The following is a 24,136-nucleotide window of genomic DNA, read 5'->3' on the forward strand; positions in this document are numbered from 1 at the left end:
GAGTCAGATATGAAACTAAATTATGTGTAAACTAATGCTTATTGCAAGGTGGTTGTTTCAACCTATTGCATTTAACTTGTGGACCACTTCGATGTATTTATTTGAAAACTATTGAAGCTAAGAACTGATAATTGGAAGCATGGATCCTGAACAGCTTATTTTGTCAACCAGATTTGCAAGATATGGGGGAGAATATTCAAAACTCGCTCTCTGAGTTGGATGATGAAGACTCCAGTGGCCCAAACATTAATACTGAGTTTAAAAGCTTCACTGAAGAAATGAGGAAGAAGTTGAGGGTAAACTTGCTCTTCTGATTATCTGACAACAAAGAATTTATTGAGGACCAAAGGTACCTGTGTCATATAGGATATTGGTGCTTTGACTGACTGGTTGTGTGTATTTATTTACAAAATGTATGTTGAACCTAATGGTTGCTTTACATTTGAGGTGCAGTACCTTTGTCACTCAAAACATTTACCACACATTATCACAAAGTGGATGTGATTTTTTTTAAGCTAGATGAATTTTTAATTTTTTTCTTGTGTTTAATCCATCTCTGTGCTTTAATATGATAGAGATTGAGCTAATATGTTAAAGATCAAGGCATTTATAATCTATTTGATTCTATGTGTAAATAAGTTCTTTTTTTCTCCTTTTAAATTTTCTGCTGAATTGTGGAAATAGCCATACAAAAGAAGCAATGTGATGGGCTGAGGATAAATTCCTCTAAGTCCCTTATCTGATCCTCCTTTAAAAAAAGATAAGGTTGCAAAATTTAAGTTCAGACACAGATTCATTGTATCTGTATCACAACAACAACTTGTATTAGTTAGTACCTTTGTAATGAAAGAACCAAATCCACTTCAGGAGTGTTTAATCAACCAAAACACCGAGCTTCACAAGAATGTATTAAGACAGGAGACTAAAAGGTTGGTCAAAGAGATAAGTTTTAAAGATTATTGTAAGGCAGAGAGAGGGATAGGTTTAGGTACATGGGGATTCTTGAGCGTGGGTTTAAGGCAGCTAAAAGCATGGCAGTCTGTAGCAGAGTAAAGAAAATGCCTGAAATGCAGGAGTACAAAGATTTGAGATTTGTGGGAGTGGAGAAGATTCAATGTGGAGCGATGATACCATGGAAGGATTTGAAAACAAGGATGAGAATTTTAAAATTGAGTGTTAGTGGACTAAGAAACAATGTAGTGGCAAGCGCAGTGATATGTGAATGGTGGTTGTATGGGCAGCAGATGTTCTGTACGCTCAAGTTTCAAGAGAGCAAAATAGCAAGGTAGTTATGAATGACTTTTTTGCACATATATAATTTGGTAATTTTACAGAATTCCACACATCTAATGTCTTGTACATGCTTGAACAGGAGTTACCCTTCAGGTCTGTTGAGACTTGAAGACGGTAGAGCGGTAGACAGAGGGGAACTGGTGGATGTGGTGTTTCTAGATTTTCAAAAGGTGTTTGATAAGGTGCCCTGTAAAAGGTTGCTACAGAAGGTTAGGATGCACGGAGTTGGGGGTGAGGCATTAGCGTGGATAGAGGATTGGCTGTCTAATAGGAAGCAGAGAGTTGGAATCAATGGGTGCTATTCTGATTGGCGGTTGGTGACATAGAACATAGAACATAGAACATTACAGCGCAGAACAGGCCCTTCGGCCCACGATGTTGCGCCGACCAGTTACAAAAACAATGACCCACTAGCCTATACCAATCCCTTTTCGTCCATAAACCTATCCAGAGATCTCTTAAACGCCCCCAAACTAGACGCATTTACAACTGCAGCAGACTAGTGGAGTGCCGCAGGGATCAGTGCTGGGCCCTCAGCTATTTACCATTTATATAGATGATCTGGAGGAGGGGGCTGAGTGTAGGGTGATGAAATTTGCTGATGGCACGAAGATGAGTGGTAAAGCAAAATTGTGTGGAGGGTGTGGAAAGTCTGCAGAGAGATCTGGATAGGCTGAGCGAGTGGGCGAGGACCTGGCAGATGGAGTATAATGTTTCCAAGTGTGAAGTTATCCACTTTGGCAGAAATAATAGTGGGAGGGATTACTATTTAAAGGGCGAAAAGCTGCAGCATGCTACGGTGCGGAGGGACCTGGGGGTCCTTGTGCATGAGTCGCAAAAACCCAGTCTGCAGGTGCAGCAGCTGATCGAGAAGGCGAATGGAATGCTAGCCTTTATAGTGAGGGGGATAGAATGTAAAAGCAGGGAGTCTTGCTGCAACTGTACAGGGCACTGGTGAGGCTGCAGCTGGAGTACTGTGTGCAGTTTTGGTTGCCGCACTTGCGCAAGGATATTTTGGCCTTGGAGGGAGTGCTGAGGAGGTTCACTAGGCTAATACCGGAGATGAGGGGGTTGGCCTATGAAGAGAGACTAAATGGACTGGGTCTGTACTCGTTGGAGTTTAGAAGGATGAGGGGGGATCTTAGAGAGACGTATAAGATAATGAAGGGGATAGATAGGGTACAGGTAGAGAGATTCTTCCCGCTTAGAAAGGATAGCAGGACTAGAGGGCACAGTCTCAAGATAAGGGGGGGCAGTTTAGATCGGAGTTGAGGAGGAACTTCTTCACTCAAAGGGTGGTGAATCTCTGGAATTCTCTGCTCGTTGAAGTGGTGGAGGCTGCCTCGCTAAATATATTTAAGTCACAGGTAGATAGGTTTTTGACAGACAAGGGAATTAAGGGTTATGGGGAGAAAGCGGGAAAGTGGAACTGATCCACTTCAGATCAGCCATGATCTTATTGCCATTGCACAGCAGGCTCGAAGGGCTAGATGGCCTACTCCTCCTATTTCTTATATTCTTATGAAACATTTAGTGAAATCCTTTTACTGAACTCCATATAATTACCCTTTGCCTTATATCCCTTAATATATTTGGATGACAAAAATCTATCAATCTGTTTTAAAATTAACAATTGATCTGGCATTAACTGATATCTGAAGAAAGTTCAAACTTTTTTTGCATGAACACGTGTTTACTACTTTCGCACATGAAGGGTCTGATCTAACTTTTATACAGTCCTATAATCCACAACCAGCAGACTTTTTTTATTTTTTTTCTCAAACTGCCCTGAAAACCTTGATTGAATGTTAACAACCTTAATCTCATGTATGACCCTAGTTTGTTAAATCCCTCTTCCTGAGTTAGCCTTTTGGAGTCCAGGTATTATGATGCACTCCCTCCAAGGCCAGTAGATCCTTACTAAGGTATGGTGCTCAGAATACAGCATTGCAGGCATGGTTAAATAGTTAATGCATGACTTCTAATCCATTGCTTTTCATTATTCTGAATATAAAGATTTGCTTTTTGCTAGCTTCTCTGTACCTCTTCATAATCTGAGTAATCATAGAAATCATAAAAGCCTCTACAGTACAGAAAGAGGCCCATTCGGCTCACTGAGTCTGCACCAACCACAATCCCACCCATGCTCTACCCCATATCAAACTTAAGTAACTTTTGAACCTCCACTGTTTCTATTTTTACACCATTTAGAAAATAATCTATTCTGTCCTTCTTGGGTCCAAAATTGATGACCTTACCCTTGCCAACGTTGAAATATATATTTGCCACGGTTTGTTTTCCTCATTTGCTTAATCTCTCAATTACTTGACTGCTTGTCTCTGGCAAAAGTGAATAAATTAATGTCACCCCTCAGTGAATAGAGCTTCAGAGACTACCATCAGAATTTTCAAGCTGTTCATGCCCCACTGCCTCTGCAAGTGAGGACAGAGTTTTTGGCGCTTGGTCAAATCTCCATTCACTGCAGCAGGACCAGAGGGTACTGCTGGCATGAATGGCTGGGGCATTCCAGCCCTTGATTACAGTAAACTGCCATGCTTCAAATATCTCCTGTTCAGCTTGGGAGAAGCCAAATGCATAAAAGTTCATCACCACAATTGCCTTCACTACCGCAATCCTTGCCCTGATCAAATTGTACAGCTGACTTGAAGTCAGCAAAAGCTCCATTAGCACCTGCCACAACATTCCCCTGGGGACCCCACCTCTATTCTTTGTCCTCCGTGCCACTGTGTGGGCAGTGACAGCTGCTGCCACTGCCTTTCAGGCCACATTGGGTCTCCGACCATTGGTGGGGGGGGGTGCGGCGGTGATGGCTCTCCTCTCTTTTCCTCCATGTTGTCCAACACCTGTTCTAGTTCGCCCTCGTGAAGCATGGACAGATCTATGTAGTGCCAACTTCCAGGCGTGACTGACTATGTGTGCATCATTAATGTTTATATAGAGTCCTGCCCTGCTACCATCCTGCTTACTGGTGTACAAATGTGGCCAGTTTGGCTGAGCCATATGCTGTGTTGTGCCTGTCGCACTGTCTGTTTTAATTCTTATACATAGAAAAATTAGAAACCCTACAGTGCAGAAGGAGGCCATTTGGCCCATCGAGTCTGCACCAACTGCAATCCCACCCAGGCACTACCCCCACATCCCTACATATTTACCCACTAATCCCTCTAACTCTAAGGGGCAATTTTTTTAGCATGGCCAATCAACCTAACCTGCACACCTTTGGACTGTGGGAGGAAACTGGAGCACCTGGAGGAAACCCACGCAGACACGAGGAGAATGTGCAAACTCCACACAGACAGTGACCCAAGCCAGGAATCAAACCCAGGTTCCTGGAGCTGTGAAACAGCAGTGCTAACTACTGTGCTACTGTGCCACCCACTATACAATGGACAAATAACTGCGAGTAGACATCTAGTTAGTTTCCCTCAATGTTTATTTAAGCCACATAATCAATAATCACCCACCCAACCAACAATAAGTTATCTTACAGAAAATACTAAAGTTCCAGTCCAATACAAGATCTTGACTCAACTTTGCGTGATTGGCAAGGAGTCAAGCAGATATTGGTCTTTATCTGTGTGGTGGTCTCAGTCATACTCTGTGTAGTCTGGTCTGGCACTCTGGCTCTGGTCTTCCTTTCTTCTCAGGTGTGGTGGTTCTCCTTGTGCTGGTTGTTGCTGGCGATGGTCACTGGTGTTGTAGCTTGTTTGTGGGGTCAAAGAGAGAGAGAGGTTGGTGCGACATTGAGGGCCTGTACTGTGCTGTAATGTTCTATGTTCTAGAGATTCTTGGTTGTACAGCACCCTTTATACCCCCTTGGGTTTTGTGCACCTTTTGGCCATTGTCAATCAATCGATCAGGACTTGATCACCCTGATCGATAAAGTCCAATCGGGTGCTGCCACACCAATCTCTGGGAGTGTCCCCATCGGCCATGTCTGCAGGTGCTGGGAGCACATAGAGTACACACCTCCCTCCCAAATAAGGGGTTACAGCACCTCTATATCTGGTAAACAACCCAGTTTGACCAGAAAGTTCCTTTTTGTCCTGGAAATGACCCATATCCTGTGTATTCACTTGTCTGGGTTGAAGCCTGTTTGTCTCTGTCATTTAGGCTGCAACCTGTCGTTTTAGTTCTTGCCCAATCATCCCAGTGTGCTTTACATATCACAATTTTAGATGGCCTGTTTGGCCTCAGCTTGAAGCCTCGAAGCTGGCTAGAATTGCATCAAGGTTTTTCATTGCACTAAGCATCAAATGATTGTGGTGCAGTGCATGCCGCAAAGACCAACACCTGCTTTTAGACTTTGATGACACTTCATTTTTGTTTTGGGAAGATCACTTCCCACATTTCTGACTTGAAGCTGCTACCTCAGAAGAGTTTCTTTTCATAATTGGACAGCCAGATTTGGCATGAAGCTTCCAATTAGCAGACTAGCTGGCAGATTTGTAAAGAAATGATACTTGCTCTGTGGCTGAGACTTGGAATGGCACAACACAATTGGGCTTTGCTGGCTGACTGAGGTTATGCTGTTTTCTATTGTTTTCCAGGAATTTATCCAATTTCCTTTTGAAAGTCATTGTTGAATCTGTTTAACCACCCTTGTCGATGAAGCATTTCAGATCCTCATAGTTTACTGAATGGTTTTGATAAATTAGGCAAATTTTTGAACAGCTATATTTAATCTGAAAATCACCGCTCTACAAGGTAAACAAATCCAATGTTTCTATTCACTTGATCTATTTATCTTGGCTCTGTTTCCCCTTAGTTAGCCAATCCTCTATCCGTGCAAATATATCACCCCCAACATGGGGTGGTACGATGGCACAGTGTTTTAGCATTGCTGCCTCTCAGCCACAGAGACCTGGGTGTGATTTTAGCCTTGGGTGACTGTGTAAAGTTTGCTCATTCTCCCCATGTCTGCATGGGTTTCTTCCAGATGCTACAGTTTCCTCCTACGGTTCAAAGATGTGAACATTTGGTGGATTGGCCATGGTAAATTGCGCCTCGGTGCAAAAAGAATTAACCGTGGTAACTGTGTGGGATTATGGAGATAGGGCATGAGCCTGGATAAGATGTTTTTTTGGAAAGTCGGTATGAATTTAATGGCCTGAATGGCATTCTTCTGCATTGCAGAAGTTCTATGAGCACCATAAGCTCTTGCTTTTATCTTTTATGTGGCACTTTATCCAATGTTTTTTGGAGAGCTAAATCTGTTTGTTCATCTGTACCATCCTGCTTGTGGCATCCTTGTCAAATGCGTTTCATTTCACAAAATCATGTTGACTGAGTGTATTTTGATTTTCTAAATGCCCTTAATAACAGATTCTAAGACTTTCCTAAAGACAGATAATAGAATAACTGACCCTTACTTTCCTGCTTTCTGTCTCACTCCTTTCTTGAATAGCGATGTTGCATATTGGTGTTATATTGGTAGTTCTCTAATCAGTTGTGACCCTTCCAGAGTCAAAGGAATTTTGGAAGATTGCAAACAACTTCCTTTAAGACTCCAGGATGCAGGCCATCAGGTCAGGGGACATTTCAGCCTTAAGTACCATTAATGTTCCATTACTTCTTTTCCTAGTGATCGTGATTGCCTGAAGTTCCACCCTCTCTTTTTTGCCTTTTGATTTTCTACCATTCTTGACATGCTTTTTGAATGTTCCACTCTGAACAGGACTGCAATATGCATGTTCAACACTTCTGCCATTTCCTCCTTTCCCCAGTCTTGCTGTCCGCCCTCTGCAGGCCCCCCCACCTCCCAACCGCCTGTTCACTTCTTTTATTGTATTATATTTTTACCAACTTTGCATCATGTTCCCTTTCCTCCCTCTCTATCCTTTTTTAATCATCACATAGTTTCTGAAACTTTCCTGATCTTCTGGCCTACTGCTCACATTGTAAACCTTTTGTTCAATTTTCTTGCTACTTTCAATTCCTTAGTTATCCATGGATGGTGCATACTTCAAGTAGAATGTTTCTCAATTGAATGTATTTTTGTTAAGAGTTATGAAATATTTGCTTAAATGTCTGCTATTACTTCTCTACTTCTAACCTGTATACCCATTCTATTTCAGCTAATTCTACCTGCATTCCCTTACTCAAACTGAACGTGAAACTCTGTCATGTTATGATGATAAATGAAGGCTCGTGTGAATCATTCACTAATTTAATGTTTGCTGTAGCTTTGTTACAGGAAAAGGGAACATCACACCAAACAATCCCTGCAGGCTGCTGAACAAAAAACATCTAACTTATTGAATCAGATTCACAAGTGCAGGTTTGAACTTCTGTATAAGGCTATTAGTTGTTCATAATAACTATGCACAGAAAAGTATTCTTAATATACCTTCAGTAATTCTGAAAGTAAGTGTTGATACAAGAAAAAATGTAAATTAATTATAATGAAATGCATTACATAAATCATATTTACATTGCATGTGTTAATGATTGAACTGGTGGAGAACTTCCTGTGTTTATTTACTCAGTCCTAGAAGATGTGCTTTATTCACACACTCAGTTGTTCTCAATAAATTATTTATTAATGAAAGTATTTAAAAACTCCATGTTTTACGAGTTTTTCCTGTACACTTGCTTTAGTCATTAAATTCAGAAAATGATATCCTGTATAGAAAATGAAATACATAGAAAATTACAATTGTTATACATGATACATAGGAACTTAGCTGATTTTTAATAGAATTCATTCGTAACTCAGAAACTTTGTGAAAGTGATGTTAATTGGTGAAGTGGTGCAGGAGGGAGGATTTAGAGACCAATATCCTCAATGAAGTGCGAACTGCTACTTTGAGAGTGCTAAAATTAAATTAGCAAGGGAAGAAAAAAAAGCAATAAAATCCTAATAATTGTCGGGGCTAAATTGAGGAAAATTGCGAAAGTTTTGCAGGTATTAAACAGTATGTACGGTCTTTGTAGTATACTAATAAGCTTGCTCCATAGAATCCCTACAGTACAGAAAGAGGCCATTTGGCCCATCAAGTTTATACTGACCACCCAGGCCCTATTCCTGTAATCCCACATACATTTACCCTGTTAATCCCCTGACACTAGGGTCAATTTAGCATGGCTGGCCAACCAATGTAACTCATACATTTTTTTGGACTTTGGGAGGAAATGGGACCACCTGGAGGAAACCCACACAAACATAAGAACATAAGAAATAGGAGCAGGAGTAGGCCATCTAGCCCTTCGAGCCTGCCCCGCCATTCAATAAGATCATGGCTGATCTGTCATGGCTCAGTTCCACATTCCCGCCCTCTCCCCATAACCCTTAATCCCCTCGCTTATCAAAAACCCATCAACCCGCGTCTTAAAAATATTTAGCGAGGTAGCCTCCACCACTTCAACGGGCAGAGAATTCCAGAGATTCACCACCCTTTGAGTGAAGAAGTTCCTCCTCAACTCCGTTCTAAACCGCCCCCCCCCTTTATCTTGAGGCTGTGCCCCCTAGTCCTTTTATCCTTTCTGAGCGGGAAGAGTCTCTCCACCTCTATCCTATCCATCCCATTCATCATCTTATACGTCTCAATGAGATCTCCCCTCATTCTTCTAAACTCTAACAAGTACAAGCCTAGTTTATTCAGCCTCTCCTCATAGCTCAACCCCCTCAACTCTGGCATCAGCCTAGTAAACCTCCTCTGCATTCCCTCCAAGGCCAAAATATCCTTGCGTAAGTACAGCGCCCAAAACTGCACACAGTACTCCAGCTGTGGCCTCACCAATGCCCTATACAGCCGCAGCAAGACCTCCCTACTTTTATACTCAATCCCCCTCGCTATGAAGGCCAGCATCTCATTTGCCTTCCTGACCACCTGCTGCACCTGCAGGCTGGGTTTTTGCGACTCGTGCACAAGGACCCCGAGGTCCCTCTGCACCGTCGCCTGCTGCAGTTTTTCGCCACGTAAGTGATAATCCTTCCTACCATTATTCCTACCAAAGTGGACCACCTCGCACTTGCCAACATTAAATTCCATTTGCCATTTCCTGGCCCATTTGCCCAGCCTATCTAGATCCTTCTGTAGACTCTCCACACCATCCGCACAATTTGCCTTTCCTCCAATCTTGGTGTCATCAGCAAATTTCGACACCCTACACTCGGTTCCCTCCTCCAGATCATCTATATACACGGGGAGAATGTGCAAACTCCACACACTATGACCCAAGGCCGGCATTGAACCTGGGCCCCTGGCGCAGTGAAGCAGCAATGCTAACCACTGTGCCACCATGAGCCCATGTTGAGGTAAACTGTCAAATTGCCCCATAAGTTTATGATGTTTTGTTAAAGAGGCATAATTCAAACAAGAAGGCCTCTTAACATTCATGGTTACCAAATATTCAGAAATGATTAAGGAGGGAATGTGCCTATTGAATGAGGATATTTTTGCATGTAATAAAAAAAAAATCTAAACTAGATGTTTCTAGACGTATTTGGCTTCAGTTGCGAAATGGGAGAGCTGTTATATTGTGGGAATATCTTTGTGGAGTTCCAGAGAGAGAACGCCAGCAAATAGAATTGACTGGATTTCTGTCCAGAGGACCATGGGGACTTTGGGTTGAAAAGCCTCCTGTGACACTGATGCCAATTTAATTTCATTGGCAAAATAATCAGTGGTGACATGAGAAACTTGTTTGTGGTGATTTGTTGGGACCTAAAGGTGTGTGTGGTGGAAACAGATACAATTAGGGCTTTCTAAAGAAAATGTGATAAACACATGAAGTGGATAACATTGCCGAGTCACTGGGAAAAGGGACAGGATAAGACAGGAAAGTGGGATTAATTGAATTGTTTTTGCGGAGAGCTGATATGGACTTCACAGAATGAAGGTTGCAGTCTTGTACTGAAACCATTCTATAATTTCAAAATGTTTTGCCTCTTTCATTTTTCCTGATTCCTCAAACGGCTTAACCAACGTCACAGCCACCTTAAATCTTGTATGATGGAGTCAAATCTAATACTAATGCTCCTTTCAGCTTTTTCTGTCTGTCTGCTTTTAAGTTTTTTTTTCCTGAGCCATTTTGTCACCCAAGATGATGGTGAACTCCATTAGCCTGATCATTATTTTGACACAAATAAAAAGCTGAGGTGGATAAATGAAGTTAAGGTGCAGATCAGCCATGATCTCATGAATGGCAGAATACGCTGGAAGGAATTGAATTGCCTCCTCGTGTTCTGATGTGCCCATGTTCCAATGTCACTTGTAGATACGTTGGTATCAATTTGATTATCCTGGTTTTTGAAGATATCAATGTGTTCATGGAATCAAAGATTTCTTTTCTGGTTGATGTTTTTTCACAAACTGCTTGTTACAATTTTTCATATCTTGTTTATTTTTGAAAGGTTGGAAGCATTGAACAATTTTGAGGAAATTGTTGTCCAGGAACTGAAGAACCTTGAAGAAGATACACAAATCCTGAAGAACTTGGAGGAAGAAACTCTTGTATGTGGTAATTTCAATGATTGTGCATCATTTCTTTCCATCCGTGACACAATAAATATGCTTTGTTTTTCTCAAAACAGAACTTTTACAAGCAGCAGTGTCTCAAGTTTTCAAAATTTTGTGAAAACCAAAAGCAAAGGTGAGATCGTGTGCACTTCTGTTCATATGTTGTTTTCTCTCATAAGTTTTCTCTGTTCATCCATCTTTCTCATCATAATAGTAATTATATAAATGCATTTATATAAATCCCAAAGCACCTTATAGCTGCATTGACCCAAACGGGTGCCGGACTGTGGTGACAACAGGAATTTCACAATAACTTCATTGCATTGTTAACGTAAGCCTTACTTGTGACTAAAAAAAACTTTAAAACATTCCCCTATTCTGAGCCTCCAACCCTCAAATTTATTTCTCTCAAATGCCCATCCAATTTGCTTTTAAAATCATTGATCATCCTTGTTTTCAGCACCCTTGTAGCCAACCAGCCAAGGCCATTGACAATTGCTGTGTTTTTAAAAAAAATGTCTTCCACAAAAGGGGCAGCATGGTGGCAGTGGTTAGCACTGCTGCCTCACAGTGCCAGGGTCCTAGGTTCAATTCCCGGCTTGGGTCACTGTCTTGTGTGGCGTTTGCACATTCTCCCTGTGCCTGCATGGGCTTCCTCTGGATGCTCTAGTTTCCTCCCACAGTCCAAAGATGTGCAGGTTATGTTGATTGGCCATGCTAAATTGATCCTGGTGTCAGGGGATTAGCAGGGTAAATGCTTGGGATTGAGGGAACAGGGACTTGGTGGGATTGTGGTTGGTACAAACTTGTTGGGCCAAAGGGGCTTCTTCTGCACTGTAGGTATTTTATGAAAAGGTCTTCCAATTAGGCCATGCTTGGAATATATTTTTCAATTCTGGTTGCCACTCTACCAGAAGGGTGTGGAGGCTTTGAAGAAGATTTTACCAGGATGTTGCCTGGTATGGAGGGCTATAAGGAGAAGTTGGAGAAACTTGATTTGTTCTCACTGGAATGACAGAGGTTGAGGGGGTGACCTAATAGAAGTTTACAAGATTATAAGGGGCATGGGCAGAGTGGATAGCCAGCAGTTTTTTCCCAGGGTGGAAGAGTCAATTGCTAGGGGGCATTGGTTTAAGGGGCAAGATTTAAAAGAGCTTTATGGGACAAGTTTTTTTACACAGGATGGTGGGTACCTGGAACTGGCTGCTGGGGGAGATAATGGAAACAGATACAATAGTGAGTTTTAAAGGGCATCTTGACAAATATATGAATGGGATGGGAATAGAGGTATATGGTCCCTACAAGGGTAGGCAGCATGATTGGTGCAGGTTGGGAGGGCTGAAGGGCCTGTTCCTGTGCTGTAATTTTCTTTGTTCTTTGTTTTAAATCCGTCTTGTATCTTTTGCCCAAAACTTTCAATCTCTTAGTCTTTGTACTATCAGTAAATGGGAGTAGTTTATCTAGCTTTATCTATGGTATCTAAACCTGTCATCCTCTCAATCTCCTATGCTCCAAGATCAGGCCCAGCTTTTCCGACACAGCCTTGTTGCTAAAATCCTGTATCCTGGAACCTTTCTGCATCCATTGCATTCTCTCCGCCTTCCTAACATGTGACTGGAACCGAATGCACTACTCCCAATTGTTTATTTTATTCATTGTTTTCTACAGTTGCAAGTTTGGTATCAGTGCTAAATTTAAATTTTTAACCTTTATTCATAAAGCTGTTAGTGTGAGTGGGCGGACACGACCAGTACGGACTCAGAGTCAGGTTCAACAGCAGTACAGCTTTATTTTAATGTTGACGGAGGTGCAGTCGGGACATACAAACAGAACTGTCCCGAAAGCACTCTAAAGGCCCTCCGCAATGGGCTACAGTTATACTCGAACTTTGACACATTGTATGATTCAAATGTTAATGTTTTGTTTACGGTATTTGACTCTGACCATTCTGTTTCGATGTTTTCAAGTATCATAATGATGTTTTTAAGTGTGCGTTAATTGTTTCTGTCTGGGTTTATCAATGGTCTAGAATCTCCGGGGTTTGGTGGATTTTAGGAAGTCTCTGGGTGTTTGGCGGATTTTAGGAAGTCTGTGAGACCAGGGATGCTTCCTTAGTTATGTTAATCTTTAGGTGGTCTCCATAGAGGTTTACTTGATTAGATCAGAGGTGCTGATTTGATTAGATGGGGGTGTACTTTTAATTTAGTTTCTGTAGGTGCCATCCTGTCCTGTTCCCTTTGTGTGCTTTCCCTAGTTTGCATTTTAAAAACATGTCTTTTGCCTGCTTGTCTGGATCTGTTCCCTTGTAACCTTTAGTGGGGAGGTCCTGAGTGCAGCTTTAGTCTGCTTCCATATTGTGTACCCAATTTCAGAAAATTTGTCCGATAACAAAGCCAAGACTTTTTTTAATACATATGACATAACATATAATATCAAAAGGACAGTGTAGCCCACATAGTTTAGAAAGTGTTTTACCATGCTTCATTTACCATGACTCATTGCCTTTAATCCTTAAGTTTTTTTTAACCCAGTCTGACACTGACCCTCCTAATTCATGAACTTCAGTTTTGTTACTCAGCCTTTTACGTGGTACTTGGTCACTGTTTTAAAAATCCATATTGTCAACATCTATTGCATTCCCTTCATCGACCTTCTATGTTACTTCATCAAAAATTCAGTTGTATTAGTCAGACATGATTGTCCTTTTACAAATCTGTGCTAGTTCTCAATTAGTTCAAATCTCTAAGTGGCTTATTAATTATTTCCTTAATCATTGTTTCTAAAAGCAGTAAAGTTATAATGATCAGTCAGTAGTTGCTGGGAATGCCTTTGCACCTTTCCTTGAACAAGGATGACACATTTGTCACTTTCACCTCCAGCAACTTCCCCATCTAAAGAAGACAGGAATATTATTACAAGCCCTTCCACTTGCTCCACCTCCATTTCCTTTAGCAACTTGGGATTAAGTCATGTGGATCAAGTCATTTGTCCACTCTTGCCAACCATTCCAGCATATTATACTAATCAATTTTTTTACCAGGTGTTAAGCACCTCTATTAAATCTCCTCACAACCTTCTCCATGGAAAATAACTCTGGCTTCTCCAATCTATACAAGTAACTGAAGTTGAGGATGATGCTACTCGGACATGTGTTCCTGCATGGATGATCTTGGATTCCTGACCAACAGATTGTTGGACACCATTCTTGGTCCCACAAGATAGTAGGATCTGGGGTGCAGGATTTAATTCCTTTTCTTTCCTTCTCTCCCCCTTAATTATGTCTGAGTGCTGCTTGATGGACAAGTTTTCAGCATTTTGAGCAATTTGCAGCAAGCTCCCCCTAATTATTAATATAATTACTGCCAACTTCAAGGAGACTTTCACAATATTTTTAAAACAATTTATTTGTATTCCATTGGTCATTTGAGCGTTGAGAAAACAGGACCTGGTGGGGAAGATGCCACAATGTCTAATCCTTCATGGAGCCTGTTTTGGCCTGAATTCTTGTGTATTTGGCTTCAGGAAGAATACTAGCATTTGTTTGCTCATCCTCCCATTGACTCTGAAGGATGTAGTGGAGGCATTTCTGATGGTATTTGTCCAGCGCTCTTGTGTCACTGATGCACAATTCAAGTCTCACTCGGACTGTGTCAGTGGCAATTGCTCTGCACACCAAGTCATCAAGACTTGTAGAAATCGTCAAACATTGGCTGTAGTGTGTGAGTTCGTCTAGTGCTGCATCTCCTCATGTCCCTTTGAAGTTTAACTTTTTTTTAACAGTTCATTTTATACATTTCAATTCTTAATCATCCTCTTCTTCCTTCCAATCTAATCTTTCCTCAACCAAAATTTGCCAGTCCAGACAACATCCTTGTACAGCTCTTCTGCACCCTCTTAGTACAATTACATCTTTCCTATAACTCGGTGAGCTGAAGGGTACACAGCCTGTTTTAAACAATTCCAGCATAATCTGCCAAATTTTATGTTCTACGCTGTGGCTAAAAAAAGGGTATCCTACGTGATAGGAACATAAGAACTAGGAGCAGTGTGAGAAACGGTCAGATACTCACTTTATGATTCCCCCCCTTGAATCAAATACACGGATGAGTTCAGCTAACTGTCGGTTTATTCGATCTTGCAAGAAAGGGTGCCGTCCCGTGGGTACACACACCTTGCTTTACACAATCTTAGTTTATATACATTTTTCCTAGATAACAATAGGACAGCCCTCCTTTCTTTATTGGGTACCACTCCTTAATCTCTTTACTGAGTGATCTCCTCCCTTGTTGACATCCCATTAACTCTAATCCAATCACCCCTTTTAAGGCTTAAATCGTTTTACCTCTCATCAATTCAGCTAACTCTTTTTCATTGTCCCGTAAATTGCTTACCCATTTATTTTATATGGTGTAAATCTCTTTCAGGCTATGCTGAAGACCCCGAGCGCCTGCCAGTCTCATGTTTTTATTTTCTTCTTTTTCTGCGTGTTTCATCATCTGCTGGTCTTAGCGTTTAACCCCTCAGGTTACACTAACGGTTCTGTCATGGTTTCCGCCCCAGATGGCTTGACTCAAAAATTACACTACCGCTACTATCCCTCACAATCCCCCCTGTTTTTCTTACGCTTTGTAATTTTTGACATTCTTCTGGTGTTCCAGGCGTTCCAGCAGGTCGAGGGCCTGTTCATCCAGAGTTTTATCGCCTAAGAGGCTTATCCTCTCTTCCGTCTCTAAATTCATATTTATCACTTTTCCATTCAGGACATCCCCCCTAGTCAGGGCTGTTTCGATTAGCCGCTGAGCCAACCCCCGAACACAAGGGATGATACAACACCCTAGGGCGGCCAATACCCCTGCCGTTACCATGAAAGAGACAAGGACGGACATTACTACTCCTTTCCATTTGCCGAACCAAGCTTCCAACCACCCAGTGAGATCTAGGTCTGTACCCAAGTTCTCAGCTAGTTCATTAGCTAGGGTCGTTAGCCCTTCGAGGGCTCGGGTAATTGACCCATCGGGAGCTGTGTTATTTGGGATAAAGGTGCAGCATTCAGTTCCTATCATGACGCATACCCCCCCTTTCTCTGCTAGAATCATGTCCAGGGCTAGCCTGTTTTCCCAGGCCATTCTGCTGGTTGCGTCCAATTGTTCCACTATCCCGCTTATCGCATTTCGGGTATAATTAACAAACCTCTGTTGATTATAATAGATATAGTTGATCCAATCTACATTCTTGTTGACAGTCACCCACCAGAACAGGGATTCAAATCCTGCTGCTATCTGGCTCCTGGCTTTGTACTCATCAGGGACCCCCCTAGGGACCCCTATGGCGTCCAAATATATTCGTTCATCAAAAGAACCCGGGAGGCTCCTTTTCCCTCGTTCTTTTCCACGGGGTCCCTGATGTTCGAATGCCAGGGTAAAGGGTACGGCCAATTGGATAAGTGCACAAGTGCCCTTCCATTTCTGAGGTAAAATGGGTCTCAAAGTCCTCCCTCCACAGTACCACCATAGATCAGCTCTAGGTACCTGGATTTGGGAGTAGTTTCCTCCCTCGGTGGTGTCGCTGACTTCCTTAACTGTTCCACACCTATCGAAGCTTCCCACTTCCCTGTCCAATCCATCCCCAGTCCGGGTGATACAGGTGTGATGTATCCCCGTTACTCCGGAAAAAGGGGGGGGTTGAGACGCCCTGTTCAGTTTGATTGGGGGAAATGTCAGGCTCAAGGAGCGACAAGTGGGGTCTCCCCAAGCGCCTCTGTTTTGATACAGTTTCACCATACACTCCATTTCAGCTGGTTCTTTATCCCATCCCAGCGGGAATGGGACCACCTGGGGAGTTGGCCGGCTACTGGTGCACGCATAACAGTTACCTTTTCCGACACTTTGTACTGTATATTTGACCCATTCTATCCAGGTGTTCGCTTCCCTGAATCCCGTTTCTATTTCAATGGTCTCTCTTAAATCCTTTACCTCCACTACCCTGACTTCTCCCGAGACTCCCCGGCTAGGGGCGGAGGAGTTCCTGGTTTCGGCATTTTTGACTGTAACCCGCACACAACACAGGGCCGCCCCCACCCTCCCTGTGTGTTCCTTGATCTTGACCCCAAAAACTTGTCCGTCGAGGCCCTCTGTCCCACCGTCGTCTGACTTTTTTATGGTGAGGTAGAGGGGGTTACATTGGTTTAGCTTACAGTCTCTGGGAAAGATCTTCCGTGGAACCAGTGATACTTTCTCGCGAATCCTTAACTTAACGTCTTCATTTAACCCCCCTACTTGACAAGATTCTACTTTCCCCTGTTCATTCTTAGTACACTTTGGGTTCTTATCGAAGACAAGTAATTCTATTTCCCTCCCCTGGTATCTCTTCTGCCCCGTAAGGTCGTCTTTGCAGGGTACCATTCGACAGAGGTCGATCTCAATTACCTGTGCCTGGGGTGATTGGATTATAGTAAGGGAGTACACTTGGGCCGCCTGCCCAGCACCTGTGCCCCCATAGAGTAAACATATTATTAGTAACATCCCGCTATTGCCGTATATTGCCCAAATTGACATATCAAAAATCAAGTCCAATCAGTTCTTCGCGGTGTGGTGGCCAGGAGTAGGCACTTCTTCTGCTGGTTCTGGCACCGGTCCTTTCACTCGAGTGTAATGCGTCCAGCCTTTCTCAGCCGTGCGGATAGCCGTTTCCGTGGTCAGAAGTACTAAGTAGGGACCATCCCAGATCGGTTCTAAAGTCCGGAGTTTCCAGTTCTTGATTAGGACCCAATGCCCTGGCTTGATGGTGTGTATCGTAAACTCGAGAGGTGGTGTCTGTGCCAGGAGTCCCTGTTGGCGTAAATGAGATAGAGCAGACCCCAGGACCTCAACATATTTATGCACAAATACATCGCGGGACTCGAATGTGGGGAGTTCCCCTTTTGGCCCATTAAAGGGGAGACCGAACATTATTTCGTATGGGGACACCCCCAAGTCCCGTCGTGGCTGCGTTCGTATTTGCAGCAAGGCAAGGGGAAGGCACTTGGTCCAGGGCAACCCGGTCTCTGTCCTGAGTTTTGTCAGCTGTTTTTTAATAGTCTGATTCATTCTTTCCACCTTGCCCGAGGACGGGGGATGCCAAGGGGTGTGGAAATCCCAGCTTACCCCCACTGCCCGCACTATGTTCTGTAGGACAGTGGACGTAAACTGGCTCCCCTGGTCTGAATCGATGGCCCGGGGGAGTCCGTATCGTGGGATAATTTGTTCGAGAAGGACCTTGCTAACCTGTGTCGCCGAGGCTATGGCGGTTGGGTACGCCTCAACCCACCCTGTCAAGTGGTCCACTATTACCAAAAGATATTTCAGGCGCCCTATGGGGGGGAGTTCGGTATAATCCACTTGGATATACTCGAAGGGCCTATAGGCTGGGCTTCTCCCTCCTTGCTTCGTATTCTGTCTCAGTCCTTTTTTATTTATCTTCCGACAAATTACACAATCTTTCGTGACTTGCTTAGCCACAGTGTATAAACCGGGATGTACGTACTGACGCAGAAATGCATCGCACATCGCCTGTGTCCCCCAGTGTCCTCCCCGATGGAGATGACTAATTATGTCTCTGGTCATCGGTCGGTTTAATAGTTGTCGACCATCGGGTAATGTCCATTTCCCTCTTTCATCTTTCTGACCCCCAAGTGGTTTTAGCTCGGCTTCTTCCTTTTCGCTAAATGCTGGTGTTTCTATTACTTCAGACACTTGGGGCACCCAGACCAAGCAGTCCACTATCTCCTCCTCCGTCCCTGCCAATTTTGCTTGTCCGTCCGCCAACTGGTTCCCCTTTGTCTCTATCCCATTGTCTCTCTGGTGTCCTTTTACATGGACCACAGCAATTTCCCGTGGCCCCAGCAGGTCTTTTAATATTTTAGTAACCAATTCCTCATGTATCAATTCTTTTCCCCTACTATTTATCATTCCCCTTTCCTTCCAAATTTTTCCAAAAGTGTGTACCACCCCGAACGCATACTTGGAGTCGGTGTAGATGGTCCCTATCAATCCCTCTAAGCCCTTGAGAGCCCGGTGTAGAGCATATAATTCACATGTCTGGGCAGACCAGACATTAGGCAGTCGCCCCCTTTCTACCAAATTCCAGCCAGCTTCACTAATGATCGCGTATCCATTATGCCTTTTTCCGTTTACCACCCGGGAGGATCCATCTATATACCATCGCTTTCCAGTGTGAAGAGGGGAGTCCCTTAGATCCTCCCTTACCTTACTCTGGAGATCTATTATGTCCGAACAGCAATGTTCGAGTCCCTCGCCTTCTTCCCCCTTCCAGAGGAATTCAGCTGGGTTCTGACAGGAATTGACCTCTATCTTAAGATCGTCCCGATCTAGCAAAATGGCCTCATACTTCAAGATTCTTGAGTCCGTCAGCCATCTTCCAGCCCTCTGATTTAAAATAGTCCTAACCTGGTGGGGGGTAATGACCGTCAAGGGTGCCCCAAATGTCAGCTTCCTACTTTCTTCCACCAATTTGGCCGTGGCAGCCACCGCCTGGACACATTCTGGCCAGCCTCGGGAAACTGGGTCCAGTATCTTTGATAAGAATGCCACTGGCTTCCTTTTTCCCCCCCAATCTTGGGTTAAAACTCCGAGGGCGGTTCCCTGTTTGGCATTTACAAAGAGTCTGAATGCCTTACTGAAATCTGGCAAGCTCAAGACTGGCGCGGTCATCAATTTCTGTTTCAGGGTCTCAATTAGTTCCTCCTCTTTCTCGTCCCACTGGATTTTGTTAGGAGCCCCCTCTACAAGTTTTAGGTACAGACCCTTGGTTAGGGGGGCATATCGTCTATCCATAATCGGCAATAACCTAAGAGTCCCAAAAACATTCGTAGCTCTCTCTTAGTTCCCGGGAGTCCCAGTTCAACTATTCCCCTCACCCTTTCCGGACTTATTCTCTTCTGTCCCTGGCTTATCAAGTGTCCCAGATACTTAACCTCTCTTTCTGCATATTGGAGCTTCTTCTGGCTCACCCTTAGTCCCTGTCCTGCCAAATAATTCAGAAGGGTATTTGTTCCCGCTACGACCTCCGCTTCTGTGGGTCCGGACAACAGGAGGTCATCCACATACTGTATGAGTTTTAGGGCTGGGGAAAGGATCAGTCCCTCTAATACCTGCTCTAAAATCTGACCAAACAAATTTGGCGATTCAGTGAACCCCTGGGGAAGCACTGTCCAGCGGTATTGCTGCTTCCTGCCCGTGTCAGGGTCCTCCCACTCGAAGGCGAATAAGTCTCTACTGGCCTCGTCCAACGGGCAGGCCCAGAAGGCGTCCTTTAAATCCACTACACTGAACCATTCATGTTCTGGGAGTATCCGCCCCAGTATAGTGTATGGGTTCGGCACCACCGGGTGTCGCACCTGTACAATCTTATTGATTTCCCTCAAGTCTTGGACCATTCTGTAACTGCCGTCAGACTTTCGGACTGGCAAAATGGGAGAGTTATATCTCGACATACATGGTTCCACCAGCCCATCACTTATCAGGTCTTTCATCACTTCTTTCAGGCCCTGTCTCCCTTCCCGGGAGATAGGATACTGACGTATCTTGACAGAGGGGCTCTGGGGCTTAAGATCAATTTTTACAGGCTGAATCGAGAGTCGCCCTCTGTTTCCCTTGGCCGTCCATACTCTAGAGTCTATACCCGTGAGTCGGTCCTCGCTAAGGTATGACATAGTTACCACCAGGTCTTCGTCGTCCCCTACATTTATTCGGAGCCCGAAGCGGATTATCAGGTCCCGCCCCAACAGACCATAGGGGAGATGAGGGAGGTGGAGGAGCTCTGCTAAAAGCTCCTCTTCCTCCCATTGTAGTACCTGTGGTTCAAATAGTTTCGCCCTAAATACCCCTCCCTTTACTCCTGATATGTTCAACATTTTAGTTTGGTAATTGGCTCCTGTAGGATAGATTGGGATTGAAGATCTGCCTGCCCCCGTGTCGACTAAAAATGTAACATCCTCCTTTTGTGGACCCACCTTTAAATTTACCAGGGGTTCTTGGTAGGTCCTTTTTCCGATTCTCCCCTGACCCCTCTAATCAACCTCACATTCCATTTCATAAATCCCTTCTCGTTCCTTCTTAAATTCAGGACACTCTCTTTTGAAGTGTCCCGGTTTCCCACAGTGGTAACACCCGGCCGCCCGGGGCCGGTCACCACCGTAAAATTCTCCTCGTCCTCTACCTCGGCCCCTCCTGGCCCCCCTTTCCTTCCAACCTCCCCTTGACCTTCCTCTACCTACTGTATATCCTTCATCCGTTATCCCGGTGGACTTACATACTTCCCTAACAGCTGCCACCATCATCTTTGCCTTCTGCTTTTCCTTTACAACCTCTCTCTGAACAAAGAACCTTCTGCGCTTCCCGCAATAATTCCGCCATGTCCTTCCCACTCCAATCCTCAATCTTTTGTAGTTTTCTCTGGATATCTGGCCAGGATTTCGTTACAAAATTAATTTTTAGCATTCCCTTTCCAATTTCATCATCAGGATCGATTCCTGAATATTTGCGGACAGACTCCCTCAGTCTGTCTAAGAACGTGCTGGGTGATTCATCTTTTCCTTGCCTAATATCAAATGCTTTTGCCACATTCTGCTGCTTGGGGACACATGTCTGGATCCCCCGAATTATAAGATTCCGGAGATCCGACATGTTTGTCCGCCCTTCCTGGGTATTATGATTCCAATTTGGATCCTCGAGGGTATTTTTGATCTCCCCTGAGTTGTTCTTGCTGTTGGTGATCCCTATCCCAAATTTCCATGGCCCTATTTCGGATCATAACTCCTTCATCGTAGTTGAATAATATGCTCATTATGGCCCGGAGTTCCCCCCAAGTATACATGCTTGGACCCAGGAATTGGTCAAGTTGTGTCGCTACCGCGACAGGGTCCTCTAGGAGAGGGGGCAACTCCTTCCTAAGTTGTTGGATGTCTGCCGAGTTAAGAGGCACCACCACGAACCCTGTCTCTCTTTGTCCGAAGGGAACCTCCCTGAGAGGGTGCATTTCCACCTCGGGCGCTGAAGCCCCATTATTCTGCTGTTGTTCCAGGGACTGTTTTATTACCAACCTCTCGGACCTCCGCAGACCCTCAACTGGGGGTCCGCCTCCTGTGCCGTTCTCAAGATTTATGAGATCATCCCCTCGGGGCCCTTGGGCCCCATTATTATTTGGTTGATATGCAGGGGGTACATTTGGTACAGGAGGGGGTGGCGGCGGGAGGTTGTCAAGAGGGTCCCATTGCCCCGGTCTGCTCTGTGGGATCATTGGATACAGGGAGACTGGCTGTGGCGATCTACTCATCGCGCCCACCCAACAGGCAGCGTACTTACTTTCCTCGGGGTTAAAGGGTTGTTTACTATTAACATATAAATTTAATATCTGACAGACCCAATCCTCATCCGATCCATATTTTGGCCACAATACAGATGGTTTCCGGATTGGTTCCTTCGTCCACACAAAACAACAATATTTTATCATAACCTTCTTTTTTAAGTCCTTAGTCTTTCGGTCCCCATCCCAATTTTCTAACTGTATCCCCAGAGGACTGTCGGGGGGTATTCCCTTTTCATCATTATTATTTCCCGGTTTCCCATCCTTACTCTTGGACGGTTTACCTCCCATGGTTAGTCTTCAGTTGTCGTCTTGGACACAAGTTAATTTATTTGTGCCCTCAGATCAAACTGTCATAACCATAAAGTCGTCAAGGAAGAAAATGACTCTCACCCTTAATCAGCCGAATTCCCGGGAGAGAAATTTCTTACCTTGATCCGTGCACGGAGTTGTCCGACTTCTTCCAATGATGTGTATACCCCCTCACAGATTTCAGTCACAGTCCTAGCAGTCCTAGTGTATAGAAGTCATCCGTGTGATTTCCAGGGTCCAGAATTATCTCAACTGAGTGGTTTCAGATTCCCCTCCTCCCAGACCAAAACGACGTTTTTACGTGTAAATATACACTAGACGCGTCTTATTCCATCGATTTGGTCTAGTCGAGGGAAACCCCCGTTATAATTCCAGATCCCGGACGAGCCCCCAATTGTGAGAAACGGTCAGATACTCACTTTATGATTCCCCCCCTTGAATCAAATACACGGATGAGTTCAGCTAACTGTCGGTTTATTCGATCTTGCAAGAAAGGGTGCCGTCCCGTGGGTACACACACCTTGCTTTACACAATCTTAGTTTATATACATTTTTCCTAGATAACAATAGGACAGCCCTCCTTTCTTTATTGGGTACCACTCCTTAATCTCTTTACTGAGTGATCTCCTCCCTTGTTGACATCCCATTAACTCTAATCCAATCACCCCTTTTAAGGCTTAAATCGTTTTACCTCTCATCAATTCAGCTAACTCTTTTTCATTGTCCCGTAAATTGCTTACCCATTTATTTTATATGGTGTAAATCTCTTTCAGGCTATGCTGAAGACCCCGAGCGCCTGCCAGTCTCATGTTTTTATTTTCTTCTTTTTCTGCGTGTTTCATCATCTGCTGGTCTTAGCGTTTAACCCCTCAGGTTACACTAACGGTTCTGTCATGGTTTCCGCCCCAGATGGCTTGACTCAAAAATTACACTACCGCTACTATCCCTCACAGCAGGAATAGGCCATCTGGTCCCTCGAGCCTGCTCTGTTATTCAAGAAGATCATGGCTGACTTTTTTGTGGACTCAACTCCACTTACCCACCCACTCACCATAACCCTTAAATCTTTGAACAGTAAAGGAATTATCTATCTTTGCCTTAAAAACATTCAGTGAGGTAGCCTCAACTGCTTCACTGGGCAGGGAATTCCACCGATTCACAATCCTTTGTGTGAAGAAGTTCCTCCTCAGCTCGTCTTAAATCTGCTTCCTCTTATTTTGAGGCTATGCCCCCTAGTTCTAGTTCACCTGCCAGTGGAAACAACTTCCCCCTCCTATCTTATCTATTCCCTTCACAATTTTATATGTTCAATAAGATCTCCCCTCATTCTTCTGAATTCCAATGAGTATAGCCCTGATCTACTCGATCTCTCCTCATAAGCCAACCCCCTCAACTCTGGAATCAACCCAGTGAATCTCCTCTGCAGCCCCTCCAGTGCAAGTATATCCTTTCTCAAGTAAGAAGACCAAGTTGTACACAGTACTCCAGGGGTGGCCTCACCCAGCACCTTATACAGCTGTAACATAACCTCACTGTTTTTAAATTCCATCCCTCTAGCAATGAAGGACAAAATTCCATTGCCACCTAAATTACCTGCTGCACCTGCAAACCAACTCTTTGAGATTCCTGCACAAGGACACCCAGGTCCCTCTGCACAGCAACATGCTACAATTTTTTACCATTTA

General features: G+C 44.0%; 1 protein-coding gene across 1 annotated transcript in view; it reads left to right on the plus strand.

The window, feature by feature from the left end:
* The first annotated feature begins 992 nt into the window (after positions 1-992).
* LOC145359699 (uncharacterized) overlaps positions 993-24,136 on the plus strand; it is a 32,404-nt gene continuing 9,260 nt past the window's right edge. The window contains exons 1-4 of the mRNA XM_080214462.1: positions 993-1,285; positions 7,511-7,594; positions 10,673-10,772; positions 10,853-10,911. Of these exons, the coding sequence (XP_080070588.1) occupies positions 993-1,285; positions 7,511-7,594; positions 10,673-10,772; positions 10,853-10,911 (536 nt within the window). The remainder of the gene's footprint in view (positions 1,286-7,510; positions 7,595-10,672; positions 10,773-10,852; positions 10,912-24,136) is intronic.

The sequence above is a fragment of the Carcharhinus amblyrhynchos genome, chromosome 2, assembly GCF_965287045.1.
Source record: "Carcharhinus amblyrhynchos chromosome 2, sCarAmb.v2.hapA, whole genome shotgun sequence".
Classification (NCBI taxonomy): domain Eukaryota; kingdom Metazoa; phylum Chordata; class Chondrichthyes; order Carcharhiniformes; family Carcharhinidae; genus Carcharhinus; species Carcharhinus amblyrhynchos.